Source organism: Cucurbita maxima, unplaced genomic scaffold, assembly GCF_002738345.1.
Source record: "Cucurbita maxima cultivar Rimu unplaced genomic scaffold, Cmax_1.0 Cma_Scf00022, whole genome shotgun sequence".
NCBI lineage: Eukaryota > Viridiplantae > Streptophyta > Magnoliopsida > Cucurbitales > Cucurbitaceae > Cucurbita > Cucurbita maxima.
In genome coordinates, this window is record NW_019272038.1 from 1,295,685 (window position 1) to 1,313,384 (window position 17,700).

The 17,700-nt window shown below is 37.0% G+C and overlaps 3 protein-coding genes across 3 annotated transcripts; 1 reads left to right on the forward strand and 2 right to left on the reverse strand.

Moving 5' to 3' along the window:
• Positions 1-72: 72 nt before the first annotated feature.
• Positions 73-3,628, forward strand: LOC111496308 (exosome complex exonuclease RRP46 homolog). The gene is made up of 8 exons (XM_023146716.1): positions 73-383; positions 494-607; positions 842-942; positions 1,578-1,598; positions 2,183-2,255; positions 2,342-2,409; positions 2,653-2,785; positions 3,330-3,628. The coding sequence occupies exons 1-8, from the start codon at positions 278-280 to the stop codon at positions 3,443-3,445; spliced, it is 732 nt and encodes a 243-aa protein (XP_023002484.1). The 5' UTR covers positions 73-277; the 3' UTR covers positions 3,446-3,628.
• Positions 3,629-4,581: 953 nt separating this feature from the next.
• Positions 4,582-5,810, reverse strand: LOC111496306 (aquaporin TIP4-1). Its single transcript, XM_023146713.1, has 3 exons — positions 5,600-5,810; positions 5,288-5,526; positions 4,582-5,204 (listed from the first exon to the last, which is right to left on the reverse strand). The coding sequence occupies exons 1-3, from the start codon at positions 5,724-5,726 to the stop codon at positions 4,827-4,829; spliced, it is 744 nt and encodes a 247-aa protein (XP_023002481.1). The 5' UTR covers positions 5,727-5,810; the 3' UTR covers positions 4,582-4,826.
• Positions 5,811-7,642: 1,832 nt separating this feature from the next.
• Positions 7,643-17,347, reverse strand: LOC111496186 (tocopherol cyclase, chloroplastic). The gene is made up of 10 exons (XM_023146542.1): positions 16,754-17,347; positions 15,583-15,827; positions 14,206-14,285; positions 13,904-13,980; positions 11,474-11,643; positions 10,558-10,655; positions 10,031-10,138; positions 9,198-9,314; positions 8,709-8,858; positions 7,643-8,046 (listed from the first exon to the last, which is right to left on the reverse strand). Exons 1-10 carry the CDS (start codon positions 17,077-17,079, stop codon positions 7,870-7,872), a joined length of 1,548 nt encoding a protein of 515 aa, XP_023002310.1. The 5' UTR covers positions 17,080-17,347; the 3' UTR covers positions 7,643-7,869.
• Positions 17,348-17,700: the final 353 nt, after the last annotated feature.

Below are 17,700 nucleotides of genomic sequence, written 5' to 3' on the forward strand. Positions count from 1 at the left end.
TGTGTGTGTGTGTGTGTGTGTGTGTGTGTGTGGGATTAATTTAGCCTTTTTTTTTTTTTGCCGGTAAACTGGGAATTAGAAGAAAAAGACACTTTTGCCCTAGTCCCGTCTTCTCCTTCAGTCTCTCTCAGTCCTTCTCCCAGTATTCATAGGCCCGGCGGCGCCACCTCTCTGCCTCCTCTACTTCGTCATCTCTCTCTCTGATACTCGCTCACTCCATTCTCTTGACCAGCTATTCTTTTTCTTTCTAATCGTTTGAAATCACCTGTGAAAGACCATGGAGATAGACAGAGATGATGGCCGTACCGCCAACCAGTTGAGACCACTTGCTTGTTCTTGCAATGTTCTTAATCGTGCTCATGGATCCGCCAGTTGGTCTCAAGGTCTCTCCGTCTTCTACCATCACTTCTTAGTTCTTGTTTCATTAGTTTGTGATTTCGTTCGATTTCGGGAACTTTTCTTATGAGAGGTTTGTGTAATCTGGATTTTACAGGCGACACGAAAATTCTCGCTGCAGTCTATGGACCTAAAGCAGGAACAAAGAAGAATGAAAATCCTGAAAAGGCTTCAATTGAGGTTATATGGAAACCGAAAACAGGGCAAATTGGTACGTTTCTTTACTTTCTTATTCACTTTGTTTTATCCATCTCTAAATCGTATGATAAAGTTCTTATCCCATGAATATTTGTAGTTCAGTAAATTTCTTACGTATTATTGCCATTCAAAGTATGGCATTCAATGAACATACTGTCTAGTTTTTGTACTTTATTGATTCTGAAGCATATGGATGATATTCTCTGAATCTCATCAATGCATCTTCTTACATTTGATAATGTATTAGGAAAACTGGAAAGGGAGTGTGAGATGATATTGAAGAGGACATTGCAGAGTATTTGCATATTAACTATAAATCCCAATACCACCACATCTATTGTAGTTCAGGTGAGTCCACTTTCCCCCCTTTTTGGTTCAAGATTCCTGTGATATATTGCTGGTCTTTTGATGTTTAAAACGTAATATACATGAAATGGGTATCTCAAAATCTTGTTGAAGGTAACCAATCTCTGAGCCTGCATAAAAGATGCACAACCTTAAAGTTTAAAATTTAGCATTACTTTTTATACATTCATATATAGAAAGTAATGTTATTACTCATGCTTGGGACTTAGCAAATTCCCTTCATTCCAATCTTCCTTTAGTCTGAACGAACACGTTTATTAAGATTTTTTGCTTGACTACTCCTAACATGGATATTTACATAGCCAGCGCATGTTACATCATTTTATTTTATATCTGAAACTTCTAAATATTATGTATAAGAAATAAGTAGCTGGAACATGCTATTATGTTACTGAAACTTCTGTTGCTGAAAAAGTGTAAATATTTTAAAACCATCAAGGACGACCTCGATGCGAAATTGTTCGTTGTAGGAAATTAACACCTTTTCATTTTCCATCTCATGAAAAATGTTTTGGACTGTCAGCTTTGAAATACATTATGTTTAGGGCATTTATACTAATAATGTTGCACTTAGTTTCTTATCTCAAATACATTGATATTTCCCCCTGTAATTGCAGGTTATTCATGATGATGGAGCTGTATCCCTTGTGATTTAATACCTCGTTTTTAGATTACTAAAAATAATGTTAGGAAAATATAAGTATGTTAAGACACGCAATTCATGTCATCGTGATCCTATTCAAACTGATTTACTAACACTATCCTTGGAAGTCGAACCTGGGTCCAAGTCCTCACAGCTACATTATAAGTGCTCTAACCAATTATGCTATATGAGAGCTGATTCACGTTAATCTTACACGGGGAACTACTGTTTTGTCGAGGAAAAGGGAAGAACTAGGGCCTACATATGAACATGGACAGTTATTTTATCTGTTCATTGGGTCAAAAATCTAGATATTCTGTGATCCCCTGCCTAGGGACACGGTGGAAGAGCTCCCCTAATATATCACATTGATTTTTCTTCTAAATTTGAAGTGACATTTGTTTAAAATGTTCCAATGTCATGCCACTGTAAAAAAAATGTTTTTTTTTTTTACCTTGTATAGGTTTGATATTCTGTCAACTTATGTACCACACATGAGCATTATTTTTTCTTTATTTGTGGGAATACCTTTCTTGAAATATCTTCATGAAGAACTTCTTTGACAGAGCCCTCAAATAGCTTCTTCCTTGTGCAATTAATGCATCATGTGCTGCCTTAGTAGATGCTGGAATTCCTTTAAAGCATCTTGCTGGTAATCTAATTTTATGGTCTTATTATTCATGGATTCACTTGGTAAATTAATGGTTGGCACTGACTACTCTGCACTGCATGTTGCAGTTGCAATTTCTTGTTGTTTGTCTGAGAGTGGATATGTTATTTTGGATCCAACCAAGCTAGAGGAGCAGGTTGGTAAATTTACTTATTGAATCTGTAATACTTCCTCTGGCAATGCTTGTCCAATGTTTGCAGTTAATTTTTATATGCATGATAAAAGTCATAGATATGGTCCATATGCAAATTTGCCATGCTTGGGGTTGGCTAAGTAGTTACAGATTATTGAATTTATCAAAGAAAAAGAGAAAAAATGAAAATTGTTTAATTTGATTATCAAACGAGTGAATTTAAAGAAAAGTGAACTCAAAATGCAGAAAATGAAGGCTTCTGTACATTTGGTCTTTCCGAACTCACCCGTCTCAGTAATTCCTGAAGGATCTACCCAAGTTGGAGGCGAACCTCTGGAGAACGGAATAATAACATCTTTAACTCAGGGTGCAATGTCAGGTATGTTGTGCACGAAACCAAGCTATGTTCCAGTAGTCGTAATTGAAAATGTGCATATTTGTACTATGTTTGAATTTTAGGATGTCAGTGTCCCAATAAGCTCATACTGAGTATTCACTTCTATATTATGTTAATGATCACATATTTTTATACCAAGAACTAAATGCATCTCATGCCTGAGGCTCCAATACATTTTGAACACGCATCTGGCTCACCCCCTTTAGTAACGCACAGCAAGTTTCTTGTTTCTTTTGTGGTTGTTTTTTTCATTCATGATCTTCATTTTCTTGACACCATGGCACACTTCGATGGACAAAATAAACCATTTATTAGCAATGGATACGGCATATTTCTCTCATCATGTCATGTACTTTCTATCTAATGCCGTTTTGTGATCGAAAATGTACTTGGATCTTATTATAGCATCAAATGTCAAAACGGGTAGAGTTAGTCTTTTCTTGGGTTACCAATGGAATCTGAAAAATGTGAATGTTAGATGGAAAAACAAGCATGGGATCTAATTATTGTTGTTGTTTATCTGAAGTGGATGATTATATTCACTGTCTGGAACGAGGGCGTGCTGCAACAGCAAAAATGTCAGCTTTTTTGAGGAGAAGCTTGCAGCCCCAACTCCCAACGGATTCCTCAAAAGTCGGCTGATTGGATCCAAGTCCTTGCCTATGAATTGTGCTCCACGACATAATCTGGCTTGGGAAGGTATCGTCTGTTGTATGATTTACTTTTATGTAATCTCAAATCCATACTAATTGGGTCTTTCAGAGCTGTAAACCGGGCATTAATTTAAATGATGATAAAGAGTTCTCAGTGGATTTGATTGGTGCATTGTACGTTTACTCTTCTTTTTGTTGTGCATTTGTTTGATATTGTAGCTTTAAAATGATGTCTTCAAAGTGGTAATTCAAAAGAGACAAATTTCCAGGTGAAAGAGACTCCCTGGATGGAGAGAAGGGTGAGAACAGTGTGATTGATTGAAGAATGTTTGTAGTAGCACCTTTCCCTCTCTCGAGGAGTGAGTGGTGTGTGTTACGAACTATTGACCTCCAAAATGGTATGATATTGTCTGCATAGAGTATAAGCTCTCATGACTTTGCTTTTGGTTTCTCCAAAATGTCTCATACCGATGAAGATGTATTCCTTAGTTATAAACTTATGACCATCCCCTTAATTCGTCAAAGTAGGACTCTCCCCCAATTATCTTCCCCTTGAACAAAGTATATCATAGAGATCATGGACCTCCACAATAGTATGACATTGTCCACTTTTGATTTATACAAATAGCTTCATATCAACGAAGATGTATTTCTTATAAACTTATGATCATCCTTGATGTGGGACTTTCGCCCAACAATCCTCCATTCGAACAAAGTATACCATAAAGACCATGGATCTCCACAATGGTACGACATTGTCCACTTTAAGTATAAACTCTCATGATTTTGCTTTTGATTTTTCCAAAAGGTCTTGTACCAATGGTATTCCTTACTTATAAACCCACGATCATCCTTTTAATTAGTCGATTTGAGGCTCCTGCCCAACAATCTTCAATAGGCTTAAGGTGAAAGAAAGATTGATTTGGGAATCTTTGTAGGAGCTCCCTCATTATGATAGAGGATAGAAAAGACTCGAAATTGATTGAGGAATCTCCATGGGAGCCACCTATTTACAATAATAGAATGGAGCCTTAGCATCTAAACTTCTTCGATGTCGTTCTTTTTATTAGATCTCGATGAAACTTCCGTTGTGAGCAGGACGTGGTTGATGCTTCCCAACCATAGGATAAGATCGAGATTTAAGCAGGTAGCAAGCACAACTCAGAAAAATTTAGTAGCCATAAGATACATCCATTAGACCTTTACCTCACCCATAAACTAAATAGCATAAATAATTTCATTAATTAAGAAAACGTGACACTTAACAACCCACCCTCTTCACCCCATTACATCCATTATTACATTCAAGTTCTTCCTCTTAATGTTCTAATTCATTAACACAAACTGCATCAGCCAGAGCATAGGAGACTTTAATACTCGGCCTCTGCCCTAGGCAGAGGCACATGAGACCTCTCAATGAAGAAATTTTCATAGATGAACCCAGCAAGTCCTCCACCAATAAGAGGTCCAACCCAGTAAACCCAGTGGTCAGTCCAGTCTCCAGCCACCAAAGCTGGGCCAAATGATCTTGCTGGGTTCATTGAAGCTCCAGAAAAGGCCCCACCAGCCAAGATGTTAGCCCCCACCACGAACCCAGTCAACATTGGACCCAACCCATCAAGAGCTCCCTTCTTTGGATCAACCATTGTTGCGTAGACAGTGAACAGCAAGGAGAAAGTGAGAATAATCTCCCATATCACTCCCTGAAGATAGCCAACTCCACTTGCTAATGTGTGAACTGGAATAGCCTGCAAACAAGAAGAACATTCAAACATAATATGAGATCTTGTTATTGTGTTCATAGCTGAAGGAGGAAGACGATGAGACTCACGGAGCCTCCGGTGAGGTAAGATAACAGAAAACTAGCCGCAGACGCTGCTAGCAACTGAATGATCCAATATAAAGCGGATCGGACAACTGTGATATGACCACCAAAAAGGAGACCGAGGGTGACGGCGGGGTTGAGATGGCCACCGGAAATGTGGCCGGCGGAGATCATCACAGCCACAACCAGCGCATGTGCGACAGCGACAGCGAGCAATCCCACGAGTGCATTTCCTAGTAGTGTATCTATTCGCACAGAAAATTCTCAATTTTAGTATAATTCAAATGCATGAAGAACGAGGAAAACTAGAGAACTTACTGGCAGTTATGGCTGATCCGACACCAACAAAGATGAAAAGGAAGGTGGTGATGAACTCGACGACGAGGGCTCGGATGCAGTCGGGCTGAGTCGCCTCGCCAACGCATCCCAATGCAATTTTGGCCATTGATATGCCGGCAAGCTCAAAGACTGAACTAGATAGAAGAGGCTTAGAATGGTTGATTGGTTGGCATTTTTTAATAAAAGACGTGCGATTTTATAAACATCTCATCGTACAGTGTTGGGCAAACGGCATATTATTATTGCACCTATCTAAATTACATTTGTACCCGTTGACTTGAAGACTATTTACGGGTTTTGCCATTCAATTATTTGAAGGGTTAAATGGCTTAATATTATAATATTAAATGGCTTAATAGTCAAATTACAAAATATCAACATTTTAAGAATAAAAATCACTAAAATTTTAATAATGCTCACTTAAAAAATATAATAATGATAATAATAATAATAAATAAATAAATATATATATATAAATTTTCTTATTATTTAATAGTTTATAATATTAATTTTGGAATTTTTCAAAATTTGTACTAATATTCATCCCTTATGCTTATAGATTCCAAGCCTATGATTGATAGGATCCCATGTGACAATGTCCAATGGGAATTTTAAAAAGTGGAGATGACCTGTTTTGCATGGGTTTTCCAAGTCATATCTTAGGGATATTCTTCAAAATAAATTAATTAATTAATAAATAAAACTAACATGGGATGTAAGGTTAAAAAAATATGAATAAAACCAATTACTTTCGATATAATTTGAAACTTTGAATATTATTTTTATGTGTATTTTAAATTTTGCATTATATATATATATATTGGATGGTGGGTGTTAATTGAAGGGAAAAAGAAACATCAATATTGCAATAAGTATGTCTCAAGCAATAATGAAAATTAGAGTCCACTCTTGTTCTTCACTTTCTTGCTTTTCATCTTTTTTTTTTTTTTTCTCTCTTTTTAATCGCTCTCCCGTTGACAGAATTCGATGGTACATTCATTTCTAATTTTGTGGTTGACATTCCATTTTCCTTAATCGTAAGTGCTCGTTCGATGATTTGAATGAGTTTGATCTCTCGAGGTGAGGTACAGATGACCGACCCTTTGGACGTTCAGGTGATACAAATAAAGAAAATACAAATTTCAACCACATCCTCTATCACATCAAGCCTGTGAAATCCAGCGTAAATCAATAATAACTATCTTGCAAGACTAAATACTCTTGGGCGACCGATAGTGTGGTTCCGTGAGAGAAGGATGAAAGAACTCTCATCGAGGAGTGAAATAAAACATGGAATTGTAAACTTTCAAACCGTAGGAGGAGGAGACCAAGACTCTGACTATGTGTCTGTTGAAGAATGAGCCGGTGACTTATAGACAATGGCTTGGTAAGGGAACCCACCAAAGTCACAATCAAAGCAAATCTTCATATATATATATATATATATATAAAGGGTTAGGTACAAAAAAAATGTCTTTGAATTTAAAATAAGTAGTAAAATCAGCAGTTTCTCAAAATTAAATTTAAAAATTGATTTGAGAATTAATCCATAAATCACATAGGATGTTATGGGCCGCTTTGCATAGGCCCACAGACGTAGCCCAAATCAAAGTAGAGAGGCTCAAACAGCCCAAATAATTTAAAGAGGCAAAGCGCTCTCTTGGAGGCCCAAAACAAAATAAACAAAAACTAAAATCCCTTGAACCAAATTAGATTTAAATTAACCAAATTAATCCCCCTCTAATCCTCATTAATTTCCCAACGATTATATCTCTTACAACACCAAACAAAGTAGAATAAAATCACAAAGCACAGACCACCAATTAAAAAATAATAATAGTCATAATGAGCTTTATTGATATTACTTGGAACCCAGCTTTCTCCGCCGCCACAACCTCCCGGCAACGTATCCACCGCCGTCATTACAAAACTCGCCGCCAAACTTCCGGCAGAACATTGTGATGCCCGCCTCCAATTCTCCTCCTAACGATTTTATAATTATTTTGCAAGCTAATTATAATAACAACCATTCAAGCTCCACGAGAGTTGATGTTTATATATACTTTCCAGTCTCGGTTTCTAATTAAAAACTATTTTTCACATGTTTTTAACTAAAAATGAGCTGAACCCAAACATAGAAAAGTAGCTCTACCCTGCAAATTGTTGGAAGTTCGAGGACTAAACTATAGGCTACGAAGGTTGCCCGAACCAGCACGACCTTGATGGTTCGTAATTGTCGTCATTGTCGTCTACAAGCCAGGAGGTTTGAAGAGGGGAAGCAAGTTAAAAGCTTGTTCCACATCAATAGGTGTTGTAAGAGCACGCTTGAGGATCTCTGGGGTGGTAGTTTCTCCCTTCCAGGTGTTAAACCAAGGCCCTCCTCCAACTTCCAATGCCGCCATGTTACTTGTGACATCCAATACAATCTGCAAATCAAGAATTGTACTGATATAACTACTGAAAATGAAGAGCAGGTGAACAATTGTCATATTCCACTAAGAATTCGGAAAATATTCTGCAGAGAATAATCTACACCAATACTAACACGATATTTTAACCACTATCGGGATTTATAACTAGTATGAAGACCTCCTAAAGAATGATCAGATCATAGGGTGGTGACGTCGCTTGTATACATGCATGTGTGTATGGAGACATTTATGATAATGGTATTAAAAAAATACTTAAAAATGCTTAACTTTTAAGTGTGTATCTAATAGGTCTCTCAACTTTTAACTTTAAAACTTGTATTGTAGATCCTTAAACTTTGAATTTTATATCCAATAAATCCTTGAATTTTCAATTTCAGGTCGAATAGGTCATTGACTTATTTAATATTTTTTTTAAAAAAAAACTCACGAACTCGACACAATATGCTAGCTAAGACTCTATTAGATAGAAATATGAAAGTTCAATAATCTATAAGATATTTAAGGAAAGCAGGAAGGATTTTGGCTGGTTTTCAATCACAGAGCCCAAGAATAACAAAAGAAAGAAACATATTTAGCCCTTGAATTGTACATAATGATTAAGTGCAAGCCAAACGGAAGCAATGAGTAATGGAAACAAGTTAATATAAGACTGTCACCTTGCCCTTGCTGCCATCAAATCTTCGTTCCCACATTTGCAATTTCAAGATACCAAAACAAGTATCTTTGCAAGCTGTGTCAAGCCCACGTTCCGTTGTAGGAGCACGTAACGGTGAACCAGGCTCGTCTGTTTTGGCTTCTAATTCAATCTGTGCAAAAGACAAGCTAAAATACTTGAAAGAAATCTTCACTTTTGCATAATTTTCTGGTTTCCAAAAGAAACGCTTTAAAGCATTTTTAGACTATTTTGATATGCTTTATCATTATTCTTTATAGTAGAGTAAACACGTGGGGTGGAGAATTTAAACCTCATCAGTGTATCTTAATCAATTAAGCTATGTCGAGGTTGTTAGTATGCCTTTAACACTACTATTTAATTGCTAAAAGACTGTACTTTAACAGAATCAAGTCTTTTGCATCCATCAGATGGAAATCTTATAATTGCTCAAAGAAGGGCAGTGACTGGAACTAAGAGATCCACAATTTACCTTGTGCGTTGCATTTTCGGCAGCAATATACCAATAGCCCCAAGAACTTATTTCCCAGTTAACAGTTCCATTCCATGGCACGAATTCATAAAAAATTCCATCATAGTGGACTCCAACCTGCAACAATTAAAATATCACAAATATCATTGTTGGTTAAAATGTCCACCCAACTCCCACATTTCCTACCTTTCCGAGCATAATTCCATCCATCCACGACTTTGCCTGTAACGGCCCAAGCCCACTGCTAGCAGAAATTGTCCTCTTTGGGTTTTCCCTTTTGGGCTTTCCCTCAAGGTTTTAAAATGCGACTGCTAGGGAGAGGTTTCCATACGTTCTCCTCCCCAACCGATGTGGGATCTCACAATCCACCCCCCTTCAAGGCCCAGCGTCCTTGCTGGCACATCGCCCAGTGTCTGACTTTAATACCAATTCTAATGGCTCAAGCCCAATGCTAGCAGATATTGTCCTCTTTCGGCTTTCCCCTCAAGATTTTAAAACATGTTTACTAGGGAGAAATTTTCACACTCTTACAAAGAATGCTTCGTTCTCCTCCCCAATCGAGGTGGGATCTCACATCCCCACCCCCACCCCCACCCCTTCTCTCTTTGCGAACTCAAGGACAAAGTTGTACAACCTATAGAACAATCCTATTCAAAGTAAGACCGTCTCTCTCCAAGTATAAAGAGAGTGGATCACGTTCGTAGGTTCACAGCATTTGGGGTGTTGGGGGAGACCATTTCATTCACAACAATGCAGTGTGTGTGTGTGTGTGTGAAAGAGAGAGAGAGGGAGTAAAGAGAGTGAAAACGCAATGAAGAGTCACATAATAATACCAATGCAGCATTTTCAAAGGTTTCCGTCAATCCAGGAAGTTGTCTCAAACCTCCACCAGCCGTAAGAGAAACATTTCCACGAGCACCTTCAAAAACATTACACTGAGCCTGCAGCATGTTAAAAGGAGCTAAGGTTTAACAATATTTGAGCCAGTCGAGCAACAAGGTCCAGCAATATACTACGTAAATATGCAAGAAAATATAGCATACTTCATCCCATTAAATATACAGATGGTGTAATCTTTTACGGCCTCATGAATGTAAAAAACAGAGGAAACTCCTCTATGCATGGGCCAGTCAAAAGCAAACTCAATTTGGAAAAGTTAAATTTATTGACATCCTTCTATGAATTTTCTAACACGATTCACGATCCTAGGTTTCTTGTCCAAATTTAAGTACTCCAAAACTCAACCCTCTTTTAACCTCATTTTTTAACTAGGCCATATTGCATAGAATGCTACACTTCAAATTTGTAGAATATAGAAAGAATCAAATAATTTCTTACTTTACAAAGCCAAAAAATTTACCCAAAACCATTTTCTGGGAAATCCTCCACCCCAATTCTTTTCAGAGTATGAAGGGGCATTTACAAACTCAAACCTTTCGTCCTCCCACTCAATCCAACCTGTGATTCATATTGAGAAATTCAGGAAATATGCCGAACTTTAACTTTTTCCAAGAAAATAAAATTAGGGCGAAAGCGCAGCATGATATGAAACAATATTTCCATTACATAATAATTTACACAGCATACGTTCATCTAAGAAGATGTGCAAGCTCCAAGGAGGAGGAGAAAAGAAGATGAAACAGACAAATAGAAGAGAGGAAAGCCACAACCCAGTCCAAATGAATTATCAAAAAAACTGACACGAACAGAACTAAAACCATAAATATGAAAAAGAACAAGTTCCCGTAGAGAGAACTAAAAAAATATACTAATTATTTATAGCATAAATAGAGAGTGTTTGGTAGGATCCCTCTTTTAGGCCAGGGAATCTTCATCTCCTTGGTCTTTAGGTTGTTCTTTTCTCTCTTTCTCCTTTTTAGTGAGTTTCTATTTCCTATCGAAATAGACATATGCATAAACTTACACCTGTACGTATCATATATATCTATATGCATATAGGACCATAACAGAATCCTCATACCATAAAAATATATAGTTATCGATTCTTCACCATCAATCCAGCACCAGCACAGAGCTAAATATAGAATTTCTCATGATAGACATATGCATAAACTTATATAGGTACGTATCATGTACGTATCTATATGCAGACGAAACCATAACAGAATCCTCATACCATAAAAATATATAGTTATCGTTCTTCACCATAAATCCAGCACCAGGACAGCGCGAAATTTAGAATTCCTCATAATTATAAGTAATGCACCAAGTCAAACAAAATTTCCAAGGTAAACTGATTAAAAGATTGAACATGCCTGTGGATAACCCTCCTGCCATGCATATTTGCCAGTGAGGTTCAAATACTGGAAATGCTGCAAGCCAGCCAGCTGTTGACTTCTGCTTAGATCCAACATTTCCCCAGCCATAAACTGGGCGGGTACTGTATTCCCAACGAGCAGTTTTTACAGTTTCCAAATAGTTTGTCCTGTCATTGAACGTTGTCAAACAGTGTACCAATAATAAGATGGAATCCGAGACACAATTGTTTTAATGCAAAAAAATATTTGACAACCAATGTTTCGAGCTCCTTGATATACTGATTTAAAGCCCTAAAACACATTTAGTTCAAGGAAGTCCAGTCTCCTTTTGAGTGAATAACTTAAATCTTTTCTTCCCAGTAAGCAGGGAAGCTTCAAAGATTGGAAACACCATAACTCATAATAACAAATGAGATTATTTTATAAAATTATTAACAAGTTCTTTAAGCATAGAACTCATAGATTAAACCTGAAGGGAGAGCAATTTCATGAATTAAGACAATTTGGTACCACATTGTGTTGCATTGATGTCAAAACACAAAGAAATTGATGCTCGTGCATGTGGCCTTTCCCAACCTCAAAAAGAAGAAGTTAGGAAGCCTCTACATTTTACTGGAAGAAATCATGTCGAATGAGAATTCCAGAAAAAGACAAACATCAATTAGCTTCATACATAACTTTTTCACTGGGAGAAGGAATAGTTGTGTCAATTCTAGCCTGAATATTTTAGGAGTATGTCCTTTAAAAGGAAGAAGGCTTCACTGCCCAAATGCTGCAGTTTCTTCTCTTAGTTATTGAAGCTATGTATGAAAACAATTTTTCATTGAATGAAATAGAATGAGATTTATACAAGAAGGATTTCCATCAGAGAACTCCAAATAAGCAATTCAGTAATTAGCCCAAGTCTAAAAAGGAAGGAGAAAACTACACAATTATATAAGACAATAAATAAAAAATTAAATTTACAGCTTGATTTTCTATGCTCCCCTCGAGCTAGATGGTATATGCTAGTCACTCCTAGCTTGGAAACGTAATCATCAAGGCTTGACCAATTCAATTGCTGCTGTGAAGGCACATACCTTAGGTTTATTGTGTTGTTTTCAATCTTATCACTAATGAAGTGGCAGTCTATCTCAACATGCTTCATTCGATCATGAAATATTGGATTTTTTTCAATAGCTATGACAGACTGATTATCACACATTAGCTCTATGATACCTACTATTCTGACTTTGAGCTCGATGAGTAGGCACTTTAACCAAATTCCTCGAGCTAGATTGCAACTCAGCTTTAACACTACTTTCAGCTACAATCTGTTGCTTCTTACTGCACCAAGTTACTAAGTTTCCCCCACACATATGAGCACTAACCTGAAGTTGACTTGCAGTCAATAAGAGCACCTCCCCAAGCTACATTAGTGTACACCTCTAGAGATTGGTTCATAGTCTTTAAAAGTATAGGCTCTTTCCTGAAATATCTCAATATTCTATACAAAACTTCTATATGACTTTTAGAAGGTTTGTTCAGGAATGGACTTAATTCCCACATTAACAGCCAAACTAATGTTTGGACAAGTATGAGTTAAGTAAATAACTTTCCTACTAGTTAAGTCTTGATTTCAAATTTATTTGAAAGAAGTTGCTTGAGCCAAATAATTTACTCTAAAACATTTCTTGTAAAAATAATAACATCAACATATACTCTGAAAACAGTAATTTTACTTGGTGAAAAATTCTTGATGAATAGGGTTTGGTTGTATTAATATTGAGTGTATTCATCTTACTTCAATACATTTGTAAACTTTTTGAACTAAGCTTGAGATGACTTTTTTAATCCATACATTTCTTCAGTTTACATACCTTCGGAGTATATATGTACTCAAATCCAAGATATAGGCTCATAATCACTTCTTCACTAGGTCTCTATTAAAAAATGAATTTATTGTAGCGAGAAGTACTTGAATAAAATTTCATTTCGCAACAGGAACAAATGTTTCCTTGAAGACAAGTTTTGAATGGCTCTATACTACCATTTGGTTTGTGATTGGTTGAAAAAATCCATCTTTATCCAACTGCACCCATAGGATTCACATTTATTTTTTTCAAGAGAATGTAATTCTTCTAGAGTGGCGACTTTACATAAAAGTATGCTTCTTGAACTGTGTTAGGAGTATGTATATGATCTAAAGAAGCCACAAAAGCTCTACAATATGGGGACGAATTAGTGTAGAGACTGCAGTGATGAATTAGTGTAAGATAAGTGTTCCTTAGAGACTGCGAGCCTTCACCCACAGAGCTGCCCCTTGGGGCTACTCCACATGAGATATTAGCATTCAACTTTAACTGAAGCTATCTTAAGGACAAAAACTGAAGTTAAAGATTCTCAACACGGTACTAAAAGCTCAATAAAGTAAAAGAGACGGAGCACCTGCCATCATCACGAATAAATCCTTGATGCCAAAGTGGAGTGACTTGAAAACCTTCCTCGACCTTACTATTGAACTCCTATAAAAGGGTTGCCCATAATATAAAATAAAGTCATTCACAACCTCTGTCAGAGACAAGAATAGTTGAAGCAAGAAGAGATTCCAATCTGACAAATTTTCTCTCGAAAAAGATGCACAAATCATTCATGAATTAATTGAACTTATATAAGACTATAAGAGAGAGAAAGAAAAGACCAAGTCTCAACATTAAATGAAACAACACAATCTAAGAAAGCATCTCAACCTCTGGATGAACTTCCTTGTTTGGAGACTTAAACCCTCCTTTAGATGCAAAACAGTTGCCCAGACTCAGTTCATGCCTACCTATGCATTAAAAACCCAGCATTAGCGTCATTTTTTTAAAAAAATACATGAATAAGTTATCTGAAAACCATAGCCTGTATAAAGAGGTTGAGACCTCTTTTATAAATGTATTCTGAGAATCGAAGGACATAATTAGTTGGAAAGGAATCAAAGAACTTTTGAGGATAAGGCTTCTACTTTCGATATTTCTTTTTGCAGAAATGTACAGCTCACCTCTACTGTGGTGTTTTAATCACCAATGACTGCTAGTTTTTTGGGTGGGGGATCCCTCTTCCCCGCTCTTCGGTTGTTTTGTTCTCTCTTTTGTAATACATCCAAGTTTTTTTTTATAAAAATATAACATTAGAAAAATAAAAAATAATAGAACTTTTCTGGGCATAGGAAAGACTGACATGAAGTAGGCAAATCCATAAGTAATCCATTACAGACCTGACAGAGGTGATCACAAAATTACGACTATAGGCACATAAAGATATAAATCTTTCAATAAAGTCACAAGAATAAAATTCTCCCCTTACCCACAAGATATATGAGGAATCAAAATTTTTACCAACCACTCCAATTCCTTCAATTGTGACTGATAGCAATCATCTAAAGTATACCAAGCAAAGAAACAACTCATCCAATTCCTTCTCAAGAATATTTCTCTCAGCAGCCTGAGGACAACCAAGAGGACAAAGGCCAAAGTGACTAGAGGGACAACAGGCCAAACGAAAGAGGTGCAAAGTAGGAAAGAGAGGTCTCTAACCAAATATCACTCCTGAAACAAATATGCATGCTGGAAAAATTGGAATGACAAAGCCATGCACTAGCACGGTAGTTAAATCTGTATTTGCTGAAATGCTTAGATACTTAATCAGACCAAAAAAGGTTAGTGGAAAATTTTCTGACTTCAGTCGAAACAAAAATTTGATTCAAAATCCAAATTAATTACCAAAAGAAAAAAAATATAGCAATTACCCAAACAATGAAGGTATATATGTTATTATGCACATTACAAGACAACCAAGAAAGAAGTGGTTTGTTTAAAATTCCAATTGGCAGTGATTATGTTTTGTATGGAGTAGAGGGAATGTCGTTCCATAATTTCGTGTATTAAATAATGTTTGAACATAAAGTTAGCAGCAGTTGATCCATAAGGCAAGGCATTGATAGAACAGCAAATATATGGAAGTTTTTATCCACTCATACTTTTGTCACAAAATAAGACCTCAAGTTTTAAAAAGAATTGATCTCACTATCGAAGCATTGTAAAGGAGAACTAAGAAAAGAAGATAGGTTTGATATCAAAACTTACTTCCCCAAAAGTTTTGAGACTCTTCAGAGTATTGGCATATGTATTTGTCATAAGCACCAAGAATCTGTGCTCCAACTCCTGTAAACCTGGGTCCATGTTGTACGATTTCGGGTGTCGTTAATTTCTTAGGAAATGCAGGGTTCTCCACAGAGTACATGAAACAGAAACTCTGCCTCTTCTGTGGAATTGATACCTTGAAGTACCAACCTTCAAAGAATTTCCGAGTACTCCCATCAAAGTGATACCTGATTCAATACGAAGTACAGAAAATTGGAAAATGTAAATCATTGATTGCCACATAACCATATATAATGAGATCAACCATGATGCAGTCATAATATAAGGACGAGTAACAATTCACCTCAGATGACATAACAAAAATAAGGTTACACCGGGTTCAAATGCTCCAGAAGGAAGGATAAAAAGGAAAAAAAAAAAAAATCATTAACAACCTTTTATCTTACAAGTTTGGTGAGTTATGACCAGTTAACTCATCTTTAAAGATACAAATATACTACTTTAATCATCATTCTTTCTTACAATAGCTCCAGCATCTTTCCAGTTTCCCCAACACTTCCACTCCCGCTACTCTCAGTCCACATCTTTCTATTTCTCTTTCACTCATCTTCACACACTTGATTACTGTTTCAGGAGCGTTCCCTATAATCCCCTCGATAGCATAGCTCGTCTCCTCCACTCGTCCACTCGCTCCAATCATAGTCGACTGATTTTTGGCTCTCTCATTCTATCTTTCCTTCACTTTTTGCTCCATTTTTCTATGCCATCTTTTAGCACAGCTCATAGTTCTCATTAATTGGTGCTTCTCTTCTGCTACATCAGAGGAGATAAGCTCCCTTTAAGCCATACATAACTTGTTTTGAATACTTGTTGTATCTCTAGCATTTGTTGGTTATTGGTTATAAAACAGAGGATGAACAAACAATTCGTGAGACGGAACCTGAATGTTGACGGTGACCACTGGGCATTTAATTGAAGACTAGTACATATAACAGTGTGCACAGATACAAAACAATGAGGGGTTCACAGATACATGCAACCCATTAGTGAAGCCGCCTCAACCATTCAGATGAGCAGTGGCAAGAAATTAGGAACTAGGACATTTATGCTAGATGTGAACCTTCGTTAATGAAAAATTTAGACAGCGTTTTACCCGCTGTGAGGAGTCCGCAGCTCGCGATTAGCAGGCGTGGGCTGATAGCCAGGAGGGCAAACAAGACCTCCGTCATCATCGTTCTCAATTTTCGCCGACGCAGAAGATTCATACACAGAGTTCGAACTGGAAGCCAATACTAGGACGCTCGATCTTGATTTCAACTTCAGCTTCGAAGAACCGCCCCAGGGAAGACGAAATGAGCTGGACTTCAAAGATTGAGGAACCTTCACCGCGAACATGGACTTTCCAGCTTGAACTTCCATTGAATTGGAATAGAAGTGATGAATTCCACACAACGGTAGATTGCAAGCAGTTGCATCCATCTCAATTGCCAGAAAATGGAACAAGGTGAATTCGGGCGAGAGTCGTGTACTATATATAATTTTGTGGATCAAAATCTGCCTGCATGGCAAGGATGAATTGCGAGGGGCCTGAAGAAACTGAATCCCAGTCGCAGGATCACCTTAGTCCGGTCAATATTAAGCTTTAGATGAGATAAAGAACAAATAAATCTCTATCAATAACTACTCACAGACAAATTAAGTCTATTGTGTACACTCTCGTCCTACGACCAGCGCTGCCGTGCCGTGCCGTGCTGCTACTATCTAACAAGGACGTCCGGTGGATGGCAAGTGTCAAACAGCGGAGCCCACTGTATGAAATACCTATCCATTTCCAATCCAACATTTAGCTGATCCCATGCTAAAGAGAGAAGAATGAGTGACAGCTAAGACATTGTATAATTGTGAGATTCCGTCAATTAAAAAAGAAGAACAAAGTATTGGTGTGGAAACCTCTTACAGTGAAGTGTTTTCAAAACTTTGAGGAGAAAGTTGAAAGTGAAAATCAAAAGAGAACAATATCGGTTAACAGTGGGCTTGTGCGTTATATTGTCACCCTTATCTTATTTGGTAGATCGAATCTAAATCTAGTTAAATTGAGAA

What these genes read in the sequence shown, in the direction of transcription:
- LOC111496306 (XM_023146713.1), bottom strand. Translation starts at nt 5,726, where the DNA reads ATGGCCAAAATTGCATTGGGATGCGTTGGCGAGGCGACTCAGCCCGAC. An exon ending in CGGATCAGCCATAACTGCCA is followed by an intron (nt 5,527 to 5,599) that starts GTAAGTTCTCTA and finishes CTGTGCGAATAG; the next exon opens with ATACACTACTAGGAAATGCA. An exon ending in CTTACCTCACCGGAGGCTCC is followed by an intron (nt 5,205 to 5,287) that starts GTGAGTCTCATC and finishes TCTTGTTTGCAG; the next exon opens with GCTATTCCAGTTCACACATT.
- LOC111496186 (XM_023146542.1), bottom strand. Translation starts at nt 17,079, where the DNA reads ATGGATGCAACTGCTTGCAATCTACCGTTGTGTGGAATTCATCACTTC. An exon ending in GTCTCAAAACTTTTGGGGAA is followed by an intron (nt 14,286 to 15,582) that starts GTAAGTTTTGAT and finishes TTTAATGCATAG; the next exon opens with GTAGGCATGAACTGAGTCTG. An exon ending in TTCCCAGAAAATGGTTTTGG is followed by an intron (nt 10,139 to 10,557) that starts GTAAATTTTTTG and finishes AACATGCTGCAG; the next exon opens with GCTCAGTGTAATGTTTTTGA.
- LOC111496308 (XM_023146716.1), top strand. Translation starts at nt 278, where the DNA reads ATGGAGATAGACAGAGATGATGGCCGTACCGCCAACCAGTTGAGACCA. An exon ending in ATCCGCCAGTTGGTCTCAAG is followed by an intron (nt 384 to 493) that starts GTCTCTCCGTCT and finishes TGGATTTTACAG; the next exon opens with GCGACACGAAAATTCTCGCT. An exon ending in CCACATCTATTGTAGTTCAG is followed by an intron (nt 943 to 1,577) that starts GTGAGTCCACTT and finishes CTGTAATTGCAG; the next exon opens with GTTATTCATGATGATGGAGC.